Below are 23,333 nucleotides of genomic sequence, written 5' to 3'. Positions count from 1 at the left end.
GAAGAAAGGGAAGGCAAGGAAGGGAAGGGTGCTCCAAGAAAGAAAATGAAGGAGAATGAAAGAAAGCAAATGGTTTTTATAGTAAAGCACCAAACATTTATGATGGCGAAGGTTTTACCTACTATACAAACACACATAATGAGACAACCACTCTTTGTAAAAAAAACACATATAGAGGGACAACGATATTGTCTCCAACAACAGGGAAATACTGTAGTTGCTAATACAATTAACAATTAGTAGTTTTTTTTAAAAAAAAACAAATAAACAGACTAAAACAAAGCACAGACAATAAAATGAAATCATGCTTAGGGTAAATGTTTACATCTGTTAAGGAAAGCAGTGAATGGGCTACTTTGGTAAGAATAATTAGTGAAACTAATTGGATGATTCATAGCAGAAAAAAACAGAGTAGCTGCTACCTCGCTTGCTATTTTGGTGGCATATTTGACATGCAATAAAGATGGTGTAATCTCCAGGCCGGAAAGGTTTCTGCCTTTAATGGACTCTTCATAGTCTTTTTTATATTCTTTCTAATAGGGGTTAGAGAAGAAGAAGAAGGAAAAATATAATTTATTTTGGAACTGTGCAAAGTAGACGTATAGTTTTCAGCTATGGTATAGTGACATTATAATTTGGTACCTAGTTACAGGTCCAATCTTGGTCTTGTGGAAAGTTTTCTACCATTCTGTCATTTGGTGTATGTTGGTATTCTGCTATATTACAAGCAGACTGTGAGAAAGTTATGTTTTTGGATTACAGCTCCCACTGTGTGTGCTGACTTGAGGATTCTGGGACTTGTAGTCCAAAAAGTAACTTTTGTCTAATCTTAGGAGAGAAAGGGTGCTCGTAGAGCATAGTGCTCAGCTTGTTCAACGAACACCAATGTGGTCTGGTGGTGAACACCCTTATAGCCACAACTGTGTCACTGTCATAATACTTGGTAGCTGTCATGGTAAATCTGAAGAAGGGAAAAGAATGTTACAAAAGCCAGGAATCCTACAAGATGTGCATCTCTGTGTCATTTAATCTGCCCAGAAAATGCCTGTTATTGGGCAAAGTAAAATATAATGAAGTTAACAAACTTATAGTTGCATTTCCTTTTCCCATAAACCATGGTCAAATGGGCAAATGGACAACTGCATTCTGAAAGGCTGTATAATGAAAACATTTGACAAATTCACCCAAACAGTATGACCAACTACCTTATACAAGTATGTTTCACCCTGTATAAGTTTTACACTAGGACAGAACAATATCCAAACTTCAGTTAAGTTGTAAAATATAGTGTGAAACAAAATAAAAATATAAAAAATTGCACGCCAATGAGGCTGAAAGAGAGGATACCATAACACTGAATATAAACAAGAGTTTTTGAAGTGACTCCAAAATTAAATGATGCAAACAAATTTATGTTTGGATGAATGGGTAGACTGAAAGAAAGAACAGAACGGAAATGTCCAATCTGCCTTTGTATATCGGCAGTCTTATAGCAATTAATGCCCTATAGCTAGTTTGAACTACAGTAGATCCATTGAATCAATGGGACCTACATATGTTTAGTCACTACTTGATGGATCTATTTTGGATAGACTAAACAACAGAATTCAAACTGATATCTATTCACTGCTGTTTTAGATGCCATGTGTTTGAATTAATTAACATGGGCTCTGATTTACTAATGACTTGCCCAAGGCAATATGGTTTGACAACCATTTTATCACTTTTAGGATGTAAACAGCTTAGATGAATATGACATTTGAAACTGTTGAAACTGCTGGTGAGGATGTTAGATGGAAATATGAAAGCCTAACTACCTAAAGATAGCCCACAGCTCACACTTTTCTACATGTAGTATTGTTGCACCAATGTAATACTGGATTGTTCTAAATGAGGGATAGTTAACCTGAGACACATTGGTCATCAGTAGCAAAGGCTGTGGGAAAATGTGGCACTGGTGGTGAGCAGGAGAGAAACAGGAGATCCTATCTATGTCAGGGAATGAGACTGACTGTCCAGCTTGCTTCACTGTTGCTCATATTTTAGAAGCAAAATCCAAGAAAGGCACACGAAGGGTATACATGTGCTCTACTGTACAACAGTTACTTTATCTCATACTTTGAGCTTGTCTTCTGGTACACTGAACTACAAGACTGAGCCTCACTTTGGAACAACTGTGCAATAAAAAATGAAGCCATCAGTAGAATCGCCCACACATTATGACCAACCACCTTATACAGTATTTCATTATAGGTTTCACTGTGGGATAGAAAAATGTCAAAACTTCAGATTAAATAGGCTACAAGTAAACCTTGTAAAGTAACAGAATGACAACTGAATGAGGAAAATATAACTATGCAATTGCAAACAAGAATTTGAAAGTGTCAGAGAAGGCATTTCATACAAATTACATGATACTGCTTTTATCTGACAGTGATTGATATATATGGTGTTCCAAGGGAAACTGAGAAAACACAAGTGCTTTATTTATTTACATGCTCAGTTTTACCTTAATTTGACGTATTCAGAGTGAATAGACTCCCTCATCACAAGGTAGAGTGAAGCAGTCGCCTTGGGCAACTAATTTTTGTGAAAAGTCAGGAAATCAAGAGTTTTTAAATTTATTATAATTACATTTTTGCTTCCAGGAAGGAGGAGATGTGAGAGTAGGTCTTGAATGTGGGCAGCTTGATTTGACTGGTGGGTGAGTAAGTGCTATTTTTTGCTGCTCTACCTCAGCCTGCAAAATGCCTACTGCTAATCCTCTTTCAAATGGCAACCATGAATCAATTTGTAATAGATTTCTAACAAGGCACACTGTACAGTAATACTACAGATGAACAGAGAAGTGATTACTCCCCTTACAAACATACCATCAAAATGCATCTCCACTATTAAACATTTGACTCTGACTGGAAATAATACAACCATTACAAATACATTTTCTAATCTCAGTGTAGGCCACTTTTTAACTCTATGATTCTATGATTCTATAGAAGGACCCTACCTCACTCTGCATGTGCTGAGATTCCTTAGCAGTGATGTATGTTGGTGTTTCAAAGTCCAGCATGGGCTTCCCTCTTTCCTTCTCATATTTTTCCTTGTACTTTACCTGTCAAGAGGAAGGCAAATGCTATTTCAACTGGTCTGTTGTAGTATATACAAAAATACAGAAAAACTGCTGAAGAGAAAGTATTTCCTCCATTCATGGTGTTCAGATCAAAACGCCACAGAAACTGTACTCCTCTGTATAAGATGAAGCCCTGAATCACCACTCTAAATTACCACAATTAAGCTGGGGTTTTGTGTTAATGTGGCAACAAGATTGCTGCCCAAGAAACATTGCTGCATATCCCTGGGCTCCTTGTTGCACCCACAACAGATGAAGTCAAAACTACACAGGTCACATGATTAATTCAAACAAAAGTGCTGCAACTTCATCAGGTCTGGAATGACAATATATGCATTTTTACAGATTTGTCCCAAAAGTAACTTTTGAGTCTTTTATTTACAGTAATTGCCTCACAGCAAATTAGTGGAAATACCACAAGCAGTTGGAAAAAACATCAACAGGTTCTGATGTCTGCTGGTACCACTGTACTGCAGTCTTAACTGTGTATTTTTCTCCACGCCAAGTAGTTACTAAAACATTCTGTGGATTAAGTGGATGGTCGGTCATGAATGACAAATAAAATGTGAGACATACTTATCTGACTTACTATGCTCTGAAGTTCTGAGGCTTCTTTTAGGTGGATCTGTTCAAGGTTATCAGGAACCACATGGTAGTGACCTTTACTCTTCTCATATTGCTTCTTGTACTGGTACTAAAGGGAAGGCGTCAAAAACCACCTCAATAATAAAAAAAAAAATCTCTAACCAGATCAGCTCTCTAGGTCCAGCTAATCCAAACATTTCCACATTAAAACAAGAAAGCAGAAGTGCCATTTTGAAAAGGGAGAAAAACAAGGGGGGAGGGGAGAGATGCATAAAAGAAAACAGGAAAAATAAGCCCAGACTAATATTGAAGGATGGCCCTTTGCAATATTATGCAAAAATGGACAGTATCTTGTAAATAAAAAACAAAAGCAAAAATAAAAAGCCCCAACAAATCAAGATTAGGAAGAAAGAACCAAAGAAACAGGGTAGAGAATCTATGATACAATTAAAAATGGACAATGCAAGTCAGATCTTCTTCTCTTGTTAGCTTATTCATCATTCTGTGATCTAACAGCAGGATGATAAACTCCAGGAAAAAGCAGATATTAATATTCAGAAGGGTTTAAAAGTTTAAAAAGAAGAAATTTTCTAAATAGTAGTAGTAAGTACAAAAAAAACTCAAGAAAACAAGAAAAAATGGTATTTTTGTTAGTAAAAAATGTAGGTTAAAAAAAGTTTTAAAATGTCATTAAAAATCGGTTAGAGGTTTTCTAGTACCAGCAGTTGTAAACTAATAGAGCGCTCTCTAGAAGCTAAGTGTATTAAAGTTGCTAGTCCATATGGGAAATACTCATTAGGCAAGAGAGAAGAGATCACTACCAGGTGATTTCCTGGGAACAGTCAAGGAGGAAAGCTGTTACAGAAGTTGTTAGCATAGATTATCCCAGAAAGGCAAATGGAAGAGATGGTAAAGAGGAAATAGTTTTGGGGTTAGGTAACAGGCTTACAGAACTGGCCAGCTGGCTGGTGTTCAACACATGATTCATTGAAAGTGATTCTGACATGTCTGTCACTGGCTTGTGAAGTTTCTTCAGGTCTGCTTTATACTTAATCTGTAATAAGGAGGAAAAAAAGGAGACTATAATAAATGCTTGTATATAGATGATATTCCAATGGAACAACGTATGCTCATTAAGGTAACCCTAGAATCTCCAGTTTTATAGTGAAAAGCTACACCAGCATAGATTTACCACTGCTGGCATTGGGCAAGGAAGCATATAGCATGGGAGGTCTTGGATTCACGAGCTAACACCAGCATCCTAAAGGGAGAATAATTACATAACTACATAATAATAATCGCCAGAATCTTGTATGACCTTTCATTCGATGTAAGTCTGCGTGCACTTAGCTAAGAAACTCAGTTACTGAATTATAAAGATGCATAACGGGACACCAGCAAGAGTGCCACATGTGGGCCAAATGTGCATGGGAGACTGTAGCGCACCAGTCCCATCGTGCCTCAGTCCTTTTGCTGGCTCTAGTTACATAACAGTAACCCTCTAATGGATACGGACATTGTGCATCTTTGTAATTCTATTTCCCTCATGTGCACGCTCACTTACTTGAACACAACACCCAACAGGATTCCAGCCAATAACAACAACAATAGAACTGGCATAGTGATTTTCTTTCCTTTTGGTGTTAATGAGTTCTGTTTTTAAAAAAAACCCACAAGGGAGTGTAGAAGTCCACCAAGAATTTTTTTTTTTACCTTCCAGGGTTTATAAATTTATGATTTCTCTGTCAGATCATAATGCTTCTGGCCCATGAAGGTTAGAAGAGAAAGCAAGAGGGAGAGAGCAAACTAGATGTGATAAGAAAACTGTAGAGGTCTTTTGGGAGACATAGCAGTTTTTTAATAAGACAGAGTAAGATAGATAAGAAGAGACAGTACACTCTAGCAAGAGTTCTGATTCTTGACATCTGATGTACAACAGGGCATTTTGCTGCTGAATGTTCAAGTTGTTTGCCTTCACTTATCTACAGCCTGTGTTATATATATATAAATGGCACAAGCCTTCAGTGGCCACCTCCCAAAGGAAGCTAATCCTGAGTAGGTGTTGGACTTGTGGAATGGCTAAGAGAATTGGTGTATATATTGTGTATCAATATACTGAAAGGGTAATGCATCAGACATACCTCACTTGCAATGTTATGAGCATCTTTCAAGGTCTTGTAGATCTTGCTCTCCTTGAGGTCATACTGTGGCTTCTTTCCTTTCTCTTTATCAAACCTTTCTTTATATTTCACCTAATTCCAAGAGAACAAGTATTACAACTAGCCCTTAATTATAAGATTTCCTGGTGCCAACATGGAGTCTCAATTCAGATTGTAAAAGTGACCTTGATTACAAGCAGATAAATCAAAAGATGCATGTAATGAGACCTCTTAAAAATAATAGATATAATTACAAAGGATTTAATGCAGGAATTAAATTCGCACATGCTACAATTACAAGATGATGTTTGCCACTTTCATTCAGTGATTGTGTCTCAGCTCCATATTTGAAGTATATGATTTACCCATTGAAAAGATGTTAGAGAATGCCTGCAAGCTGTAGCCAACCAAAAGATACACGGACTGAGTAATGATTGTAGTATTCATTTTATTTGGCCTAAAAAGAGAACACCCCTTCCCATCCAGTCATGGTACAGAATACAAGGCAAGAGAAATAAAAGCATAAAAGCTTGATTTTCTCAATGTGTTTTCTGCCTTTTTTTCAGGAAGCTCCGAGTATCATTGGCCCCAGACTATGGTAGGCTTGACTATGAGATTAGAACTTGACAAAAGCTTTTGCTACTGAGCATGGTGGACCAGCATAATTTGGCTCTCCCACACACTCAGGCCCTGCTCTCTTCACAACAACACTGCCTAATTAAAGAGACAGCTTGTATTTGATCTAATGGATGACCAAATGATATCTTCTGACATTAGGATATTTTAAATATTTTTTTTTTAAAAATGAGATTAAAGATTCCACCAGAACAAGAGTAGCAGGTCCAGGGGGCAAATTGGACAGCTACTATCCACTGAAGTCCAGACCAGGCCCAGAAAGGGGAAAAAACAACAAAAAAAGTAGAAACAAAATCAAGCCAATAGCTGTCAGGTATCTGCTTGTACCTCCCATTTGTTCAATGTAGAAAACACAAGATACGCCATTTTTGTTCAAATAAATATCTTGGAGTGGATGGGCTAAGGACCACAAAACCATCTGTAGCGGTTGCATGATGCTCATGAGCCCATTTGTCATCCTCTGTACCAGATGCTCTCTCTTCTGAGTTAGGTTCAGCAGTGCTGCACTTCTCATTAAAATTATTTTCATTTATCTACTTACTATTAGTCCAGTTCCTTACCATCCATTCCAGTTTGGTAGGGACAGTTCCAATTAACCCTTTGTCATCCCACTTGGTTTTGATTGACTTTTTTCACTTAAGATACCACCTAAAATTTAATGTTCAGCTTTGCTAACACAAGAACTATCATGTTTCTCTCTACTTCTTTATGGTGACTAAGGCACGGTACAGACTGCCCAAAAAGGGCAGTCTGCCGGCACCTAGTTTTCTGCCGGGGGGGGGGGGGACGCAGCGGTTCTTTTTGTGGCACGGTACTGATGCCGCAGTGGGTGCACTCGCGACATCAGTATCGCACCATGACGTATGGACGCTAAGCATCCGTCACATCAAACTGGTGGTGCCCATCTGTACAGGGTGCTGCCATTTTGACATACGGAATACGTGCTAGGATTGTGGGGTGTCTGTAAGTGACACCCCGAGGCAACCCTAGCACGTCATCAAGATGTGCATCGACGCCCGTCTGTACCGGGCCTAAGGAATATTCATCCAGCACAATGGACAGATCCCTGAGTTGCAGCCACCTTGTGTTTCCAGAAATGAAGATTGACTGTTGCTTCTTTGTCCCAGTGTGCATTAGTAGATATAATCTGATCCCTGTAAATCTACCAGTGATTTGTTCAGTTAGCAGTATTAATTTTGAGACTGAGGCCACTTTCACCTAAACAATTGTAGGACTATATTCCATTTTAATTGCTATGACAACATCCTGGAATCCCGGGAATTGTAACTTGGTGAGGCACTAGAGCTCTCTGGATCAGAACTGGTTTCTTAGTACCCCTCCCTGAATGACAGATCTCAAGATTCTGTAAGAACTAATTATTTTTAATATTTGATAGATGATGCCCATTGCTACTCTGTACTCCCTCCCCAGTGCAAGAGCTGATTGACGTAACTGATGAAAGGAATAGGTCATGCCATTTATCACAGGCTGAAAATAAATATATACATTTAATTTATGGTTAGAAAAGTTTACCAGAATGCAAATTTAAATCACACTCCATGATTTTGGAGCTTTCAAACATGTCAGCGTGTTTTTATCCACACAGTCATTATCCATCATGCTGGATAGTCTCATCTTTTGGATTTGGATTGACAAAAGATGCTGGACATTCAAGTGTATAGATGAGATTTCCTCCCCTCCCCCCAAAAAAGACAGACCAATCTGAATACTGATCCCCTTAAAAGGGGGGAAGACTATTCTCACAATGACACATAACACATTACAACTGGAAAAAGAGCAGTATCCACCCAAACCTGAGAGCTATTTTGTATGTGCTCAACAGGTGATATCCCACATTTGGCTCCATATGACACAAGCTGCTGTCTTAGGATCTGACATTCCCTTGGTTTCAAAAGTATATTGTTATATGGTGCACAGATTCCTATTAGCAATAATAATAATAAGCCAAAAAGGGGCACATGCACACCGAGGTAGAGTGCAGTTCTCAGGACAGTACCTGAACTTGTGTGAAAACATTTAATGTTCACAGAGTAGTAATCAATTGTACCTGAATGCAAGAACACTTGCACAGTTGAGGTTTCCTATCTTCTCTGCTGCAGCTGCTTCCTCCCCCTCAAGCCTTTCCGAGGGTCATGGCATGTGGGGGATTTGGAGAGCAGGTATGGAGGAAGTGGGGGGAAATTTGGTGTGGCATAGGGAACTGGCACTTGCACAAGTGAGAGCTCTGCTTCTCTTCTGTACCGCCAGCATTACATGCCTCGCACAGTGTATGGCCAAAAAGCTCCACTTTCTACTACAGTCTTCACAGTAGCACAGGTTTGGCATCTCTAATTAAAAAATTCAAAATACTACAAAATCTAGAAAAAACTGATGCCAACATGATGACACAAGTGGAATATTCCACTGATCTCATGTGACATGTCCTTATATAGAAAGTAGCAGTAGTGGAGGTGGTGGTAAGCTCTAGCTGCAGGACACACATTTTTTTGACTGCACCACTGAGGATCCCACCAACTACCCCCTTCCATTTTCAAGGTGCTGACTGCAATACTCTTGCTTGTTCTTTCACAAGGTGGAAGTAGGTGGTTGGTGGGCTCTCTGGAAGTGGGGGGGAGCCCAAAGAATGCACACCTGGTGGCTGAGCTTGTTGTCGCCTCCACTGCTACCCTGGGACCACTTCTTGGCCTGTTTGCACTAATCTCCTTTGTTTATTTTTTTAAGCTATGTTTATAAGGTGTATATGAAACTTAAATGAATTTCACATTTAAACATGGGTCCCATCACCAAGATCTCTCATTATGTATATGCAAATATTTCAGAATCCAACAATATCTGAAATCCCAAACATTTCTGGTCCCAAGCATTTCAGATAAAGAATATTGAATCTGTATCTTCTGTCTTCATGCTACTTAGCAGGTATTGCAACTTATTCTTTATAACTGCAGCTGACATTTTTTATTTCTATTATTGATAGACTAGTATTAAAACTGAAAATTCTGCAATGCTAAAGCCCACCGAGTTAATAATTTAACTGAGATTTTACAACCAGCTCCTTTCCAGATGTGCAAGTGTTTTCCCATTCATTTCAACATGGGAATTATTGATATGTACTCCATTGGGGGGAAAATAGGAACCCCCTTGGACATACTGAGGCTCTGAAAATACTTTAGAATGTCTTATGGAATGCCAAAATCCATCAAAATTATAAAGGTGGTGATCCTTTCTATCACACTGCAGCCCCCTCAAATCACATTTCAAGGGCAGGAAAATCATCTGGACCTATTTTTAGGGGAATGACATGGGAGGCTTCAGGGAGAAGAAAAGAGATGCCCCATTGAAAACAGCAGCATAACGTTTTTAATGCCCAAGTATCCTATTAATATAACTGACTTTCACAAAGACTGTGCACTTACTAAACACAACACTTACAACAAATTTATCTTACCCTACAAGAATCTCTGGGCATGGGGTAACAAATAATAAAAGAAAAATAATAAGAGAGAGCATGGAAATTGATATGCAATTAGAATTAAAAGCAACAAGAAAAACATAAAACATGGCAAAGTATACCAAGAACAGTGACAAATTATGTGACAAATAGATGACTGAATAATAAAAAATTAAATCCCATAAGGAATGAGAGACTTGGTGAGGTGCCACATACCTAAAAACAAGTATGCAAAACAAAACAAAATAAAAGTTCCACATCTTAAAACATAAAACAGATGGCACATCAGTGTAATATCTGATCCCAAAAAAATGTTCCCTTCTTTCAAGTGCATAAAACTTCCCCTAAAATGTATTCCAAGAGTCACAAGATGCCACTTCTTTGTTATAAAGAGAACTAGATGAAAACTTTACTGTTGATCAGAAGAGATCTGTATTAGATGACATTTGGTCAATTTTGATCAGAAGTGGAGATGGAAGATTTGTCTGGACATGCAGTTTTGTTTCATGCAATTTTGACAATGAAAAAAGCATCCCCTTTTGTCCTTATGAAACATATCTGAAGTCCTATTCAGTCATTATATAAGCATTATATCAGCACATTCAATCAATATGCACAGACAGGAGTGTGCTAACTCCATATTCCCACTGTCTCTGGTTCCACCATTCTCCTTGTGTAGAAAAGAATGAATATGAGAGCTTCTCTTATGTATGGATGCTCTCCACATAATTGAAGATCCTTATTTATTTTTGGCTCCCAAATGAGTGAGGAGTGTCCATGGGCAGGTAAGCTTTTCCCTCTCCAGTTAAGTAGAACAACAGACCAAGAATGGAGGGAGTGGGGCTAGCATGCTCCCATCTTCACATATTGATTCGACACACTTAAATAATGACTGCACTGGACATAGAGAGAGCTGAGGTCAAAATGGGCCTGACATTCTAAACCCTCTGAGAGTGAGTGAGGAAGAATAATAAGGAAATATTTGGCCTCAAGTCACAGCAATTTAATAGTTAGGTGTCAGATTTGGAATCAGCTGGACTATAATTCACCTGACATCTATCCCTGAAGTTTGTAAAGTACAACAAGTACCACTTGTGTTTGTCTGTGGGCTTCCAATTAACAATAGTTTGGTCGCTATATAAATAGAGTGTTGGACAAGGTAGGCCCTTAGTCTGATCCAGCAGATCATTATGGATAAATGATTTAAAAGCTTTTATTATTATGTGGATGCCCATGAACTTGGAGAGGAAGAGATACTCACTAGGATACATATTTTAATTCAAATGCTGGTTTCTTTACTGCAAATTTTATCATCAACACTCTGTATCATATAAATTATATAAAATTAATTTTTCTGTGCTGTCAGATTCCCCACTCACATGCAGAGGTTTCAAGGGTCTGAAGCTTTTCCTTCAGTAAGAGGAGTTATCAAAAATAACATTTTTATCAAAGTCACTGTTCAGGAAATTCCCAAACTCCACTTTACATAAGAAAGAAAGGGGAGGTTTTGCTGCTGCTCGTGGTAATAATAATAATAATAATAATAATAATAATGCATTTCACTGACAGTTCAGGCATGATTTCATGTGCCATGAATATAAAATCCAGCAAGGCTCTTAAACTGGCAGCTGCAGAGAACAGCTATTTAAATTAATCTTACATGACTACTTAGGACATTAGCTTTCTTAACGTGTCTCATCATGGGTGTATCATACGATGCAGCACCATGGCCCCTCAAGTGTCCTTTGATGTATTCTGCCTACAAAGCGTAGCGAGATAGCAAGATTAGAACAGCAAACATCCAGTCCAAAGGGACAAAGCAAGAAGCAAAGATGCAAGCACAGAAGAGTCTTTGTATCTTCTGTAGGAGGTAATTGACAGGAGTTGGGGAAGAGCCTTGGGGAAAACAGGATGTGTCAAAAGTACAGTGAAACAAGTCATTTGAAGTCTGGTGGAGAACAAAAGTCTTGTACTGTACTAGCAATGAAAAGTATTAAAGATAAAGTAACAAATTATTTAAAATACGTTCTTCAATTAAGCATGAAGGAACATTTTTGCTGCCACCTGCTTCATTGAAATACCTAACAACAAGCATTAAAATGTCTGCCAAATATCATTATTAAGATAACAAATACAAGATTTTTAAAATATTTTTTCCTAGAGAAGAGCAATACTCAACAAATTCCTCATATATTTCCAGAAACTGTAGAATAAACATCTTTGCCATTAATCCCCCTGAACAAAGAAAGTAAACATGAATGTAGTTTCATTCAGAACAGGATCAGAATCATGAACTCTCTCATTTGTTTTTGGATTGCAACACCCCACATACCTCACCATTGGCTATGCTGATTAGAACTGCTGGAACTTGCAATCCAACTACCTCTATAAGATCATATGAGTTTTCCTATACAGTATTCTAAACATTGATAGCACTTTTCCTCCAGCAGCAGTAGTGGACTTTTTCTAGACATGAACTTGTGGACAGGAATATGAAAAAAGTGCCAGCTACTGGCTGTGGGGGGCAGAAAACTGATAGGTAAATATTTGTAATAAAGAATCATTACTATGCTTAATGACTATAGGAAGTCAAGTACAAGTGAAAATAGTTCAGATTTCTCATCTCCCACACCACTTCCTGTATTGGTAAGAAGTGCCTGTGGGAGAATCATGTGAGCAGCAGATCTAAAAACTATGCTGTCACATACGGAGAATCACTAATGCACGTAAACAATGAGCTGCTTATCCCACACAATGGAAAAACAGGTTAATGTGTGCAAAAGGTACCAACAATACAGAACTGTACATCCATGAGGGGAAACAAATGCTTACATAGGCATTGTGAGGAGACGCCAGGCAGACTTGGTTTCAATGCAGTCAACCATGGTTCAGAGACACTGAAAAGGGGGTTGCAGGGTGTGTGTCTGAGGGGATTCAGACAGGGTTAACAGTTGGAGGAGACAGTTGGACAATTCAGTGGGAAGTGAAGGTGTACTGGTTGCTTGAATTGACTGAAGGATAAGGCTGATGTAACTCAGGTTGAATATCATGATATGGTTGAAACTCAGTCCTTCAACTTATTAAAGCACTTACTATTCTGCAGGATACAATGGGTCAGAGCAGATGAGCAGGAAGGAGTGGCCCAAGGCTGCTTTGACCACAAGTGGGCTGGGAATGCAGTGCCTGCATGGCCCTCTGCCAAAGTGGACCGCTGCTACAGGACCCAAGCCATGCTGCCAGGAGCTGGATTATGCAAACTTCTTTTTGCTCCAGTCCAAAGGACTGGAGCATGGTGTTGGAGAGGCTTTGGGCCACTTTGGGGGCATATGTCATGCAAACACCACGCCCCCAAAGTGGCCAGAAACTGTTTCATTTGGCTCATCTCTTTCACACCAATAATACTATTAATACTCTCATTATTTTGTTTACTCTCTCAGACTATCTTCTTTCACCCAAAATCTTTATGCTTACCATAAAGAACACAAAGCTAACACACAGCCTTATCCACACCGAGGTCACGTGGACACCCACAAACCCAGTCCAGGAAAGAGAGCTGGGGAAGAAGGGAAGGATGAGTGGCAGGATTCCTGGGGGCTGGCGTGTTAGGGCCAGCCTGGGTAAAGGGATCTGTCACATTTTTAGTGGCAATTAGAGTAGATCAAGGGGGGGGGGAGCAGACAGGACAGATGGAGCAGCTCCCATCCCGATTGTCATGGGACTGCCATGGTCCTGAGGGTGACTGCTGTTGTGGTCCCAAAGAGGCTGTTAAAAGGAGCAGTAAGAAACTGCTCTTTTTGCAGTTCAGTTAGGGCTGTGTTAGGTGGCCCCAGCAAGGCCTAAGCATGGCATCTGCGTGATCCAGGGTGTGCGTCATGCGCATGCCCAGCCTCCAGGTCAGTCCAAAAGTGCCCCTTTGGGGCCATCTGTTTGAGGTCCAGCTGAAGCAAGGATGTTCGGTGATTTTATTCTGGTTGAGATCAACAGTTGGGTTTAGGGCAAACAAAGAGACACATTGTGTAGAACTGAGCATCTAGGTCTCAGATTAGAATTCTGTGGACAGCTAAAACTGTGTCAAATTTTCATTAATCTTGCCATGGTCTAGAAGGAATTTCAGGTTTAATAGTGACATTTCAGAAGACAATACTGTATTACACTCATGAGATTATGAAAAACTTATCCTCTGTTTGCATTTTGCTACAAATCAGCTTTTTCATACCTGGCTTGTAAGTTTGGACACTTCTTTAGCAAGTTCAATATCAGGACGTCCAAGCATGCTGACCCCCATCCCAGCTTCTCCACGAGCCTTGGCTTTGTATTCAATCTAGGGTCATACAAGACATTTGCATGAAAAGCAATCAATAACTCTTGGTTTCTCTGTACTGGAATGAAAGTAATTTGTTTTCATACAAGCCCCAGAAATCCCGGAGTGACCATGGAGTCTGGCAGTTACAGTAAAAATGGAGGGGGAAAGGATGTAACTTGGCTTGACTTAAAAGTTTTGATACATTAAAGGTACAGTTAAATCACAAAATAGTTACAATTTAAAATTTACTTTCAAAATTTTATTATTACTGATAGAGCTGTGGGGTCTGATTTATAAGGAACACCTGCACTATTAGGAACCTTTTTTCTTTGCCCAATTTATGAAGCTCAATAAAAACAGAAGAAACCTTCAACAAAAGAAACAATTTTGTTTCATCTAATCCTTCATACTGCCAGGAAGGCATAAAGGACACATTCCCATTAAAAGAACTGAGAAAATGAAACCAAGTCCGTGAATTGTAGCACAGGGATACTGTCTATAGTCCTATATGCAAGTTTGCCTGCCTCACAATTTTTTTTAGAAATAATGTGAAGGGAGTAAATACAAGAAACTTCTTTTTAATATTTTATTCCTCAGCCTATACAATTAATATTCAATAGTCCTCCGTATTCGCTGTTTCCTTAAAAAAAAGTTTTTAAGGACAAAACATTAAAAAAATGCTTTCCTTTTGAATTTATTTTGTTTCACCACCACCAGTTCCAGTCCTTCATATTTCTTGTTCATTTTCCTCTCACCAATCTCTGAGCAGGCTTCATTACGTATGATTCCCCCAAGTTTCTTTCTGGCATGAATATATATATATATATATATATATATATATATGCAGGACCATGAACTACTGAAGAGTTGCACCAAGATGTACTTACATCACTGACTAAATGGGAGACTTGAGTTGCTTTCCTAATATCTGGCCGATCTGCCACACTTGTGTAATGGAGCTTTGATTTGGCATCTTTTTTGTATTGGATCTAGGTCAAAACAAGCATATAGAAAAGTGATTACTGCAGTGCTAATTGTAAAAGAGGTGAAAATCAATCAACATTCTGAAGTTCACAGTTTTCTATCAACATATGCTACGCATTTATAAATTAGTCATGAAAAAAATGGCTCTCTTTATAAATGAGTAAGGTGGTTTTAAGGGAGAAGTGCCATAGATAGCAGTGACTCCAAGAAGCGAGTAATGCTATGCATAGCAGAGCTAAGGAATGTTATATTTTAGGAACACAACTCCTCCTCCCCCCACCCCAACCTAGCGCAGCAGGATGCAATAGAGTTTTAGAGTTTTACAACAAAAAAATTAAGTTTTCCCTACTCATTGATCTCATTTCATTTTAATTCAGGTATTTATATCCCACTCTTCTGCCACAGAGGCTCTCAGAGTAGCTTACTAATTGTTAATTGGACAGTTCCTTGCCCTCAGGCTTACAGTCTAAGGTTGCATGTTGGGCTGAAATAGATCAGCTGCTTTAAAATGCATGTGTTTTTTTTGTTTTTGTTTTGTTTTTGCATTTTAACTATATTATATTAATATACTCACTATATACTCTCTCTCCCCACACATACATACACATATACATGCTATAAAACTACGACTATATTAATTATAAACTTTCATTTTCCCTCTTGCTGTGAAAGTATAGGGTGACATTAAGGGATCATAAAACAAAACAGGTGTTTTTAAGCCATAGTTATCATGCTTAAATCTTATCATTTGTAATTTAATTTCATAATTCTTGTATGCATAAATTGGTAACAGATCATATCTGTCATTAGGAACTGCAGAATAAGAAACCTCTGTATGAAGATAATACCTCAGCCAGACCTGTTCCAAGACCTTTCATACTCATGTACATAGCATCTATATTCACAGTGGTTGAACAAAATTAAAACAGATACATTTCATTCCTCCAGTATGAAAATTGATTTTCAAATTCTAGTCTCAGTCTTACTGAGATGGCCATATATGGTTGTTAATGAAGTAATAACAGAAGTAACGTACATTACTCTGATTCTTTGCCACTTCAATGGCATGCTTCACTTCAGGAGGTTCCAGCATGATGGAATAGTTTGATTTTCCTTTCTCTTTCTGAAACTTCTTTTTATAATTTGTCTATTTTGGGGGGAAAAAGAGTTATGTCATTCATTCTCTAATCCAGGTGTGCTTTACTGCCATTTAAAATAAGGAACCACAGATTATATCTGTTATATATAAGCAAAAATAGTACATGTATTTGTATTTGAAGGTTAACTAGCTGTCATCTCCATAGTTATCAACTAAAGATTTGTCTTAAAATTTTCAAACTCTTTCCATGCTAAAAATTAAATATATGTTATTTATTCAAATGACAGCTCAAATGAAAATAAAACCTTTGTAAACTCCTCAAATGCCACCAATGTCATACAGCATAAACACCAATTAATTAGTTAAAGCCATGTATCCTTTATTAAACTTCTGTTCTATTTTCCTGGAAAATAATAGGAAATAATTTTTTCTAGAAAAAACATCTAGATTTTTTTTCTCTAGAAAAATTAACTGGATCGGTCCATTTGAAACCTTTTCTGTTCTACTCTTTTTCTTCTTCCTCCTCCTCTACTGCTAATTTCTGTCATTCTTATTTATTTGTTAAGCAGTTCAGAATATTTCTGTATTATCTTTAACTATGTGAGCTGAGTAACATTTTCATAAGCAATGGTGAGCAGATTATATTACTTTACAATGAAGAAACAAGAGTTTCCATCACCAGATAAATCCAGTGCAAAGGTCTACTCAAATTGCAATGTGAATACATGAACATAGGAACACCTTACCTCACTGACATTCTTGGTTACTTCTTTGACATGAACAGTATCTCGTGTTTCAGGCAATTTTGTAAAAGTACCATGGGGACGGTGCTTTTTGGCATGTTCTTTATATTTGTTCTAATGATGAAGAGAAAGCATAGCTTCAAAAATGGCACATCCTTAGAAGGAATAAATTCTGAATTCAGATTATGTTTTTGGAAAAGTAAAATTACCTCAGACACAAGAGAGCTAACAGATTTTGCAAGAAGGATCTGAGGAGTATCTGCAACTGCATGGATAGTTCCTCTTTCCTTGTTATGCTTCTCTTTATATTTTAACTAGGATATGGAATTAAAGAAAGTGTTAGTTTCAAGCACCATACACCAACAAGAATCACAAATGTGCACATCACTGGGGATCACATGTCTTATTCTAGGCCCATCTCATGCTTTTCCAGTGGAGAAATGTGTGCCCATGTCTATTCAGGGAGAAAGACAAGGCCAAATCTTGCCCTGAGTCTTGCAAAGCAATGAGATATTTTGTTTCTTAGTGAAGTCAGCACATAGTCTGGGAAAATTTGTAATACCCATGGTTAAATGGGCTCAAAATTGAATTAGACAAATGGGAGAAGGTATAGAAAAAGACAATGAATATCTCAATTGCTCAAAATATTAAAGAAAACATATATAAAATGCATTATAGATGGCATCACATTCCCCAGAAGCTATCCAAAATGTATAAACAAGTAAATAACAAAGAGGAAACAGGAACATGTTCTCACCAATGGCGGATCTGCACTAAAATTAGGAAGTTTTGGGAAAGTATACACCAATTAATTGAAAAAAATATTAGGCATAAAATTCCAATTGAAACCTGAAACATATTTATTAAGTATGATTGACGAGCAAATGGGAAAGGAAAACATAAGCATGGGCTACTAGAGAGACTGCTGCTGGCTCAAAAATGGGGGAAAAACTATGAAATACCAACATTGGAAGAATGGCTAACAAAATTACTAGATATGGCAGAAATGGATAAATTAACTTGCCTTATGAGAAATGAAATTTTGAAGAAATATGTGGAAAGTTGGGAACGGACAATAAAATATATAAATGATCAATGGGATATATTGATAAAACTAGATATTTAGGATTATCGACAATTTTGTAGTTCTATTCATGAATGTAAGTATAAGTGAGATTACATGGGATAATCCTTGGTGTTAGTAGAATAAAAATAGTAACTACAAAAAATGAAATAAGAACAGCTCAAGAGAAGAGTAAGATATGCAATGGTAACATGGAGTTCTGATAGTTTTAGAAAGGTATAATGAATAGGTTTTTAGGTCGATTGTTACTTACAGTATATTTATATGCTTGTATGTCTAATTAGATTAATTATGTGGAAGTATATATGGAAGATATATGGACAAAGATATTTGTTGTATGTAATATGTATTTTATTTTATTTTATGTGTTAATAAAATATTTTTAATTTTTTTTTAAAAAAATCAGGGAGCTATGCAGTTTGTCCCCACAGTTGTTCTGAGTCTTGGATCAGTTTGTAACAGATACAGAGCTCAGTAGAATATTAGTGAATAGCACTGTCAAGCACAAGTTGGTTGCCCAAGCCAATAACAAACATTGCAGCCCTAGAAATCATATTTCAAGTTTACTATTATTATGGAAACTAAACATCAAATTAAAGGCAGTCTTTTTTATACAACACTCAAGGGGTTCTTAATGCAGATGGTTTGGAAGTAAAAGACATGCTTATTTTTAAAGGAACTATAATTTGCTAAGATTTGCTATTTAATTTTGCTTCCATTCACAAAGAATGTATGAAATATACAAAGAACAAGTTTTCACTGAATGGATATCGAAATACTCACATCGCTTGCCAAGATTGCATTCTGCAGTGCCAGCACTGTGTTTTTGTCATCTGTTACAGATAGCTTGCATCCTTTTAGCCACTCTCGGTCAAGTTTGTACTCATACTACAAAGAAACAGTAATAATAATAAGTGAAAAAAAATAAAGTCCGCTCTTAACAATTGGCAAAGTGGTCTGATTAACCTGATTAAAAAATAAAAATAAAAATGTAAACACATGCAATTGTCTTTCCTCATTTCCTTACATCACTCTGTTGCAAAGATGATTTTGCAGCTTGGATGAAGTCTGGTCTGTCCACTGTCCAGTGCCAGTGAGCCTTGGCTGCTTCATATTTCTTCTTATAATCCAGCTATTTACAGAGAAATACAAGTAATGTAAACATAGAATAAAGCTTTTTTTTTTTTTAAACCCATCTTGGCTAGGTTTTGGTGGGAAAATTATATTATCTTGCATGAAAGAAAAACACATCTTTTCAGTGCTGGGGACAGCACAGATATCAGCTCCATACCTGGTAGTTCTGACACTTGCACAAGAAACTACACCTCTCCCTGCTCATAAAAGGTTCAATACATATCTTTTTGCTGATTGCATGAGATTCCAAAAGGTCAATGTCGGTATGCCTATCAATTGATCAATTAAGTGTGGATGTAGGCACAAGAAAGCCAGCATGGTCTAGTGGTTTGAAAGCTGGAGTAGGACCCTGGGAACCCAGAGTTCAAATCCCCACTTGGCCATGGAAACACACTGGGACTAGTCACAGACTCTTAGCCTCACCAGAAGGCAATGGCAAACCCATTCTGAACAAATCTTATCAAGAAAACTCTTTGCCATAAGTCATAAACACAAAACAACAGGTGTGATGAGAGACAGAGCTCATTTAAACACAATTTGTACAGGACTGCAGGGAAAAAAACAGCTTCAGGAGAGGCAAACTATGTTTGTTCAAAATGCTTTCCTGCATTTCAGGATTTAGAAGTGTTTTCTGCCATTGTTTATATCTCTAGTTGTATTTGCCTTTGTTCTGGTATTAGCAGTAATTAGCATTCATAAAGATTGTGCTCACCTAGTTCCAGATTATACAAAATAAATCCAACACAATATCTAGTTGTGCAGTTAGATGCACACTCAAAAGTATACCTAGTCACCACAAGAAGTGTGCTACCTCTTGCACAACTGGAAAAACCAATGAAATTTCACTAGCACAGTGTTTCCCATGCCTAACATGACATTGATTTAGATCAGGTAATAAGACATGTAAAGCTGAGTGGGCCATGGATGTTCTGTTCCCTCAGTTTTCACTGCAAGGCTTAATCTATAATCACCACAATTTATATCTAGGATGAAAGTTTTGAAAGTTTTACTGTTTAAATTGTTTGTACAGATTAAGTCTCCCTTATCTGGAATTCTGAAACCCCAAACACTCCAAAATCCAAAATTGTCCACATAGGTGGCTGAGATGGTCTTTGCTTCCTGATGGTTCAATGTACACCAACTTTGTTTCTGACACAACATTATTAAAAATATTGTGTACAAAATTACCTTAAGGCTAAGTGTACAAGGTGTATACAAAACATAAATGAATTTCATCTTTAGACTTGGGTCCCATCTCCAAGGTATCTCATTATGTATGTGCAAATATGCCAAAATAAAAAAAATATCAAAAATGCAAAACACTTCTGGTTCCAAGCTTTTCAGTTATGGGAGACTCAACCTGTGGTGATGTCTATTACGCACTGTAAATACAATGGGTCCTTGGTATCCACTGGAGTTGGGTTCCAGGACACCTCCCCCCCATCCGTGGATACCAAAATCGATGGATGCTCAAGTCCCATTAAATACAATGGCATAGTAAAATGGTGTCACTTATGTAATATGGCAAAATCAAGGTTTGCTTTATGGAATTTATATATTTTAAACTATATTCAAGCCATGGATGCTTGAATCTGTAGATAATAATTCCATGGATATGGAGGGCTGACTGTAGTATGTTTCAGTGGAAAGGATAAAATATAATAACAAAATAAATACATAAATGATAAATCAAACTCACATTGGTGTTTACTTTGTAAGCCTGCTTAGCAGCCTTAATATGAACTGAGTCTGGAACAATATTGCAGTGAGACTTATTCTGTTGGTAGAGTTCTTTGTATTTTAGCTGTTGAAAAAAAAAGAGACCAAAAATTACCTCTATGTACGGAACACATCAATACAATTAAAAAGAAATTATCCCAAAGACAATTATGTATGAGACAGAAAACATGCTGCATCATCATGTTATACTATATACAATCCAGTGATTTTTAGTAGCTTGAAGTGTTATCTTGATGATGTATGGCAACCACATGCTGTGGCCTCCGCAGGGAGCAAAAAGAACCCACTTCTGGGCGGGTTCTTTTTGCATCCCAGAACGGGCTCCATAGGTGTGCTCACGTGCCATGTAGATGGGCGCGTGCCAAGATGGAGCCTGGGTGGCGCAACAAGGGCTTCAGCCATAGTACGCGTACAGGCCAGCGCAAAGTGTCGGTCTGTTCATCCCCTAAGTCCATGCCTCACTTCATCAAAATGTTGATCTGGATTCACTTTAAGCCTGACGTAAAGTCAATTGCATTATAATCCTATGCTGAACTCTGTTGGATCTTCCAAGCAGCAGAGTCCTTAAGGTTTCAGCACTCCCCTGGAAACCATGGAGACATAGTTCCCAATGTTTTCCCAAATCAATTGATATTTTTAAATGAACAATTAAGGCTGCAGTGTTACTGCTAAGGGTCTGCAACCTAAGGCCAACTACATGTTTAGACTGCAACTCCCATCACCCCTACCCAAAACAGCAATGGTGAAGAACTATGTGAGTTGCAATCAAACATCATCTGGAACCATAACTTGTCCACTTCTCACACACACTATTATTAATAAGCAGTCCCAGAGAATTTAAAAATCCCTGCACAAGACTATACTGTACATTTATGAAATAAAGAAACAACATCTAGTTCAAACACATATATAGTCTAGCTTTATATTAATTCAGTATGAATATATTCACATTCTTTTGAAGAGTCTGAAAATCAACTGTATTATAATTAATCTTTTTTAATCCTCATAATAAGAAAGAAAAGTTAACTAATCAACAACATGTAAATATGAAAAGAAGCTACATTTCATCAATGAGTACACAAGTATTTCATTTCATTGAGCAATTGTTTATACAGCCATATTTATTACCATTACAGCCATATTTGTTTACATATTTATTAACATTGCTATGAGACATAATATACAGCACATAAACAGTTACATTTAAATAGCTAAAGGCTAGCTGTTAACTGCAACGTAATTCAGTTCTAACATTGAAGTATGCAGTCTCATTGATTAAAGAGCAACAACAGATTATGAACATTACTCGATATCGTTTAAAGGACCTTGTTTACTTACCTCACTTATTCTGTCCATAACTTTGCGTACATGGAGTACCATGGGGGTATCGTGAATTGCAGTATAGCCCTTTGGTTTGGCCTTGTTGTACTCTAACTTGTAGAGGATCTGATAGCAAAAAATATATATAAAATTAGGAAATACAGTATTTATAAAGGACATTTTAAACTGAAAAATGAGAAGCAAACTGACACTGTAACAAATGCATATACATTATTTTATTGACCCTTAAGAATTCTCAAGGCTTATTCTCACTGTACTTGTCCAATGGTATGCACTAGTTAACTCCCAGACGTCCACACAGGGCTGGATTGGATAATTTGCTTCCCGGATCCAACCCAGTTCAAGACTAGCAAGTATATGCAGTTCTTTTTCTACTACCCAGTTTTCTGTTGCCACCTCTTTTCCTGTACCTGTTACACACGCATATATGATTTCACATAGGTGAAAAATTTCATGTCTCCTCCATTTGAGGTTCAAGCCTGTGACCTTCCTGATCAAGCCTAGCCATCTGGCATGGGGTCTTCCTCTCTTTTTGCTACCCCACCCTTTCCTAGCATCATTGCCTTTTTTAAATGATTCATTTTTCCTCATGATGTGGCAAAGGTACCCTATTTCCCCCAAAATAAGACATACCCATAAAATAAGCCATATCAGGATTTCTAAGCATTTGAGCAATATAAGCCATACCCTGAAAATAAGACATAGGTGTTTATCAGACGAGCTCTTAAAGAGGTACTATTCCAGTGTGACTCCTCTAGCTGCCTCCTGTTGCATGCTGGGATTGGCAGTTTTAAGGAGGGGTATTTAGAATTCTCAGGCAGAGAAGTTCAGCTCCTTAAAACTGCCAATCCCAGCATGCAACAGGAGGCTGCTAGAGGAGTCACACTGGAATAGTACCTCTTTAAGAGCATAGTGTGATAAACATC

The 23,333-nt window shown here is 37.6% G+C and overlaps 1 protein-coding gene across 24 annotated transcripts in view; it reads right to left on the bottom strand.

Annotated features, from left to right (window-relative positions):
* The window catches only part of NEB (nebulin), a 215,393-nt gene that overhangs the window by 28,242 nt on the left and 163,818 nt on the right, over positions 1-23,333 (bottom strand). For 19 of the 24 annotated variants that reach the window (XM_042478209.1, XM_042478218.1, XM_042478235.1 and 16 more), the window contains 15 exons: positions 22,405-22,512; positions 21,026-21,130; positions 19,220-19,324; positions 18,976-19,080; positions 17,318-17,422; positions 17,112-17,222; positions 16,303-16,413; positions 15,170-15,271; positions 14,196-14,300; positions 11,640-11,738; positions 5,857-5,967; positions 4,665-4,769; positions 3,720-3,824; positions 3,008-3,112; positions 423-533 (listed from right to left, as the gene is read on the bottom strand). In XM_042478209.1, coding sequence (XP_042334143.1) covers positions 423-533; positions 3,008-3,112; positions 3,720-3,824; positions 4,665-4,769; positions 5,857-5,967; positions 11,640-11,738; positions 14,196-14,300; positions 15,170-15,271; positions 16,303-16,413; positions 17,112-17,222; positions 17,318-17,422; positions 18,976-19,080; positions 19,220-19,324; positions 21,026-21,130; positions 22,405-22,512 — 1,593 coding nt within the window. The remainder of the gene's footprint in view (positions 1-422; positions 534-3,007; positions 3,113-3,719; positions 3,825-4,664; positions 4,770-5,856; positions 5,968-11,639; positions 11,739-14,195; positions 14,301-15,169; positions 15,272-16,302; positions 16,414-17,111; positions 17,223-17,317; positions 17,423-18,975; positions 19,081-19,219; positions 19,325-21,025; positions 21,131-22,404; positions 22,513-23,333) is intronic. The other 5 variants (XM_042478274.1, XM_042478264.1, XM_042478254.1 and 2 more) reach the window with 5 other exon arrangements.

The sequence above is a fragment of the Sceloporus undulatus genome, chromosome 1 (genome assembly GCF_019175285.1).
Source record: "Sceloporus undulatus isolate JIND9_A2432 ecotype Alabama chromosome 1, SceUnd_v1.1, whole genome shotgun sequence".
NCBI lineage: Eukaryota > Metazoa > Chordata > Lepidosauria > Squamata > Phrynosomatidae > Sceloporus > Sceloporus undulatus.
This window is presented reverse-complemented; position numbering and strand designations above follow the sequence as displayed.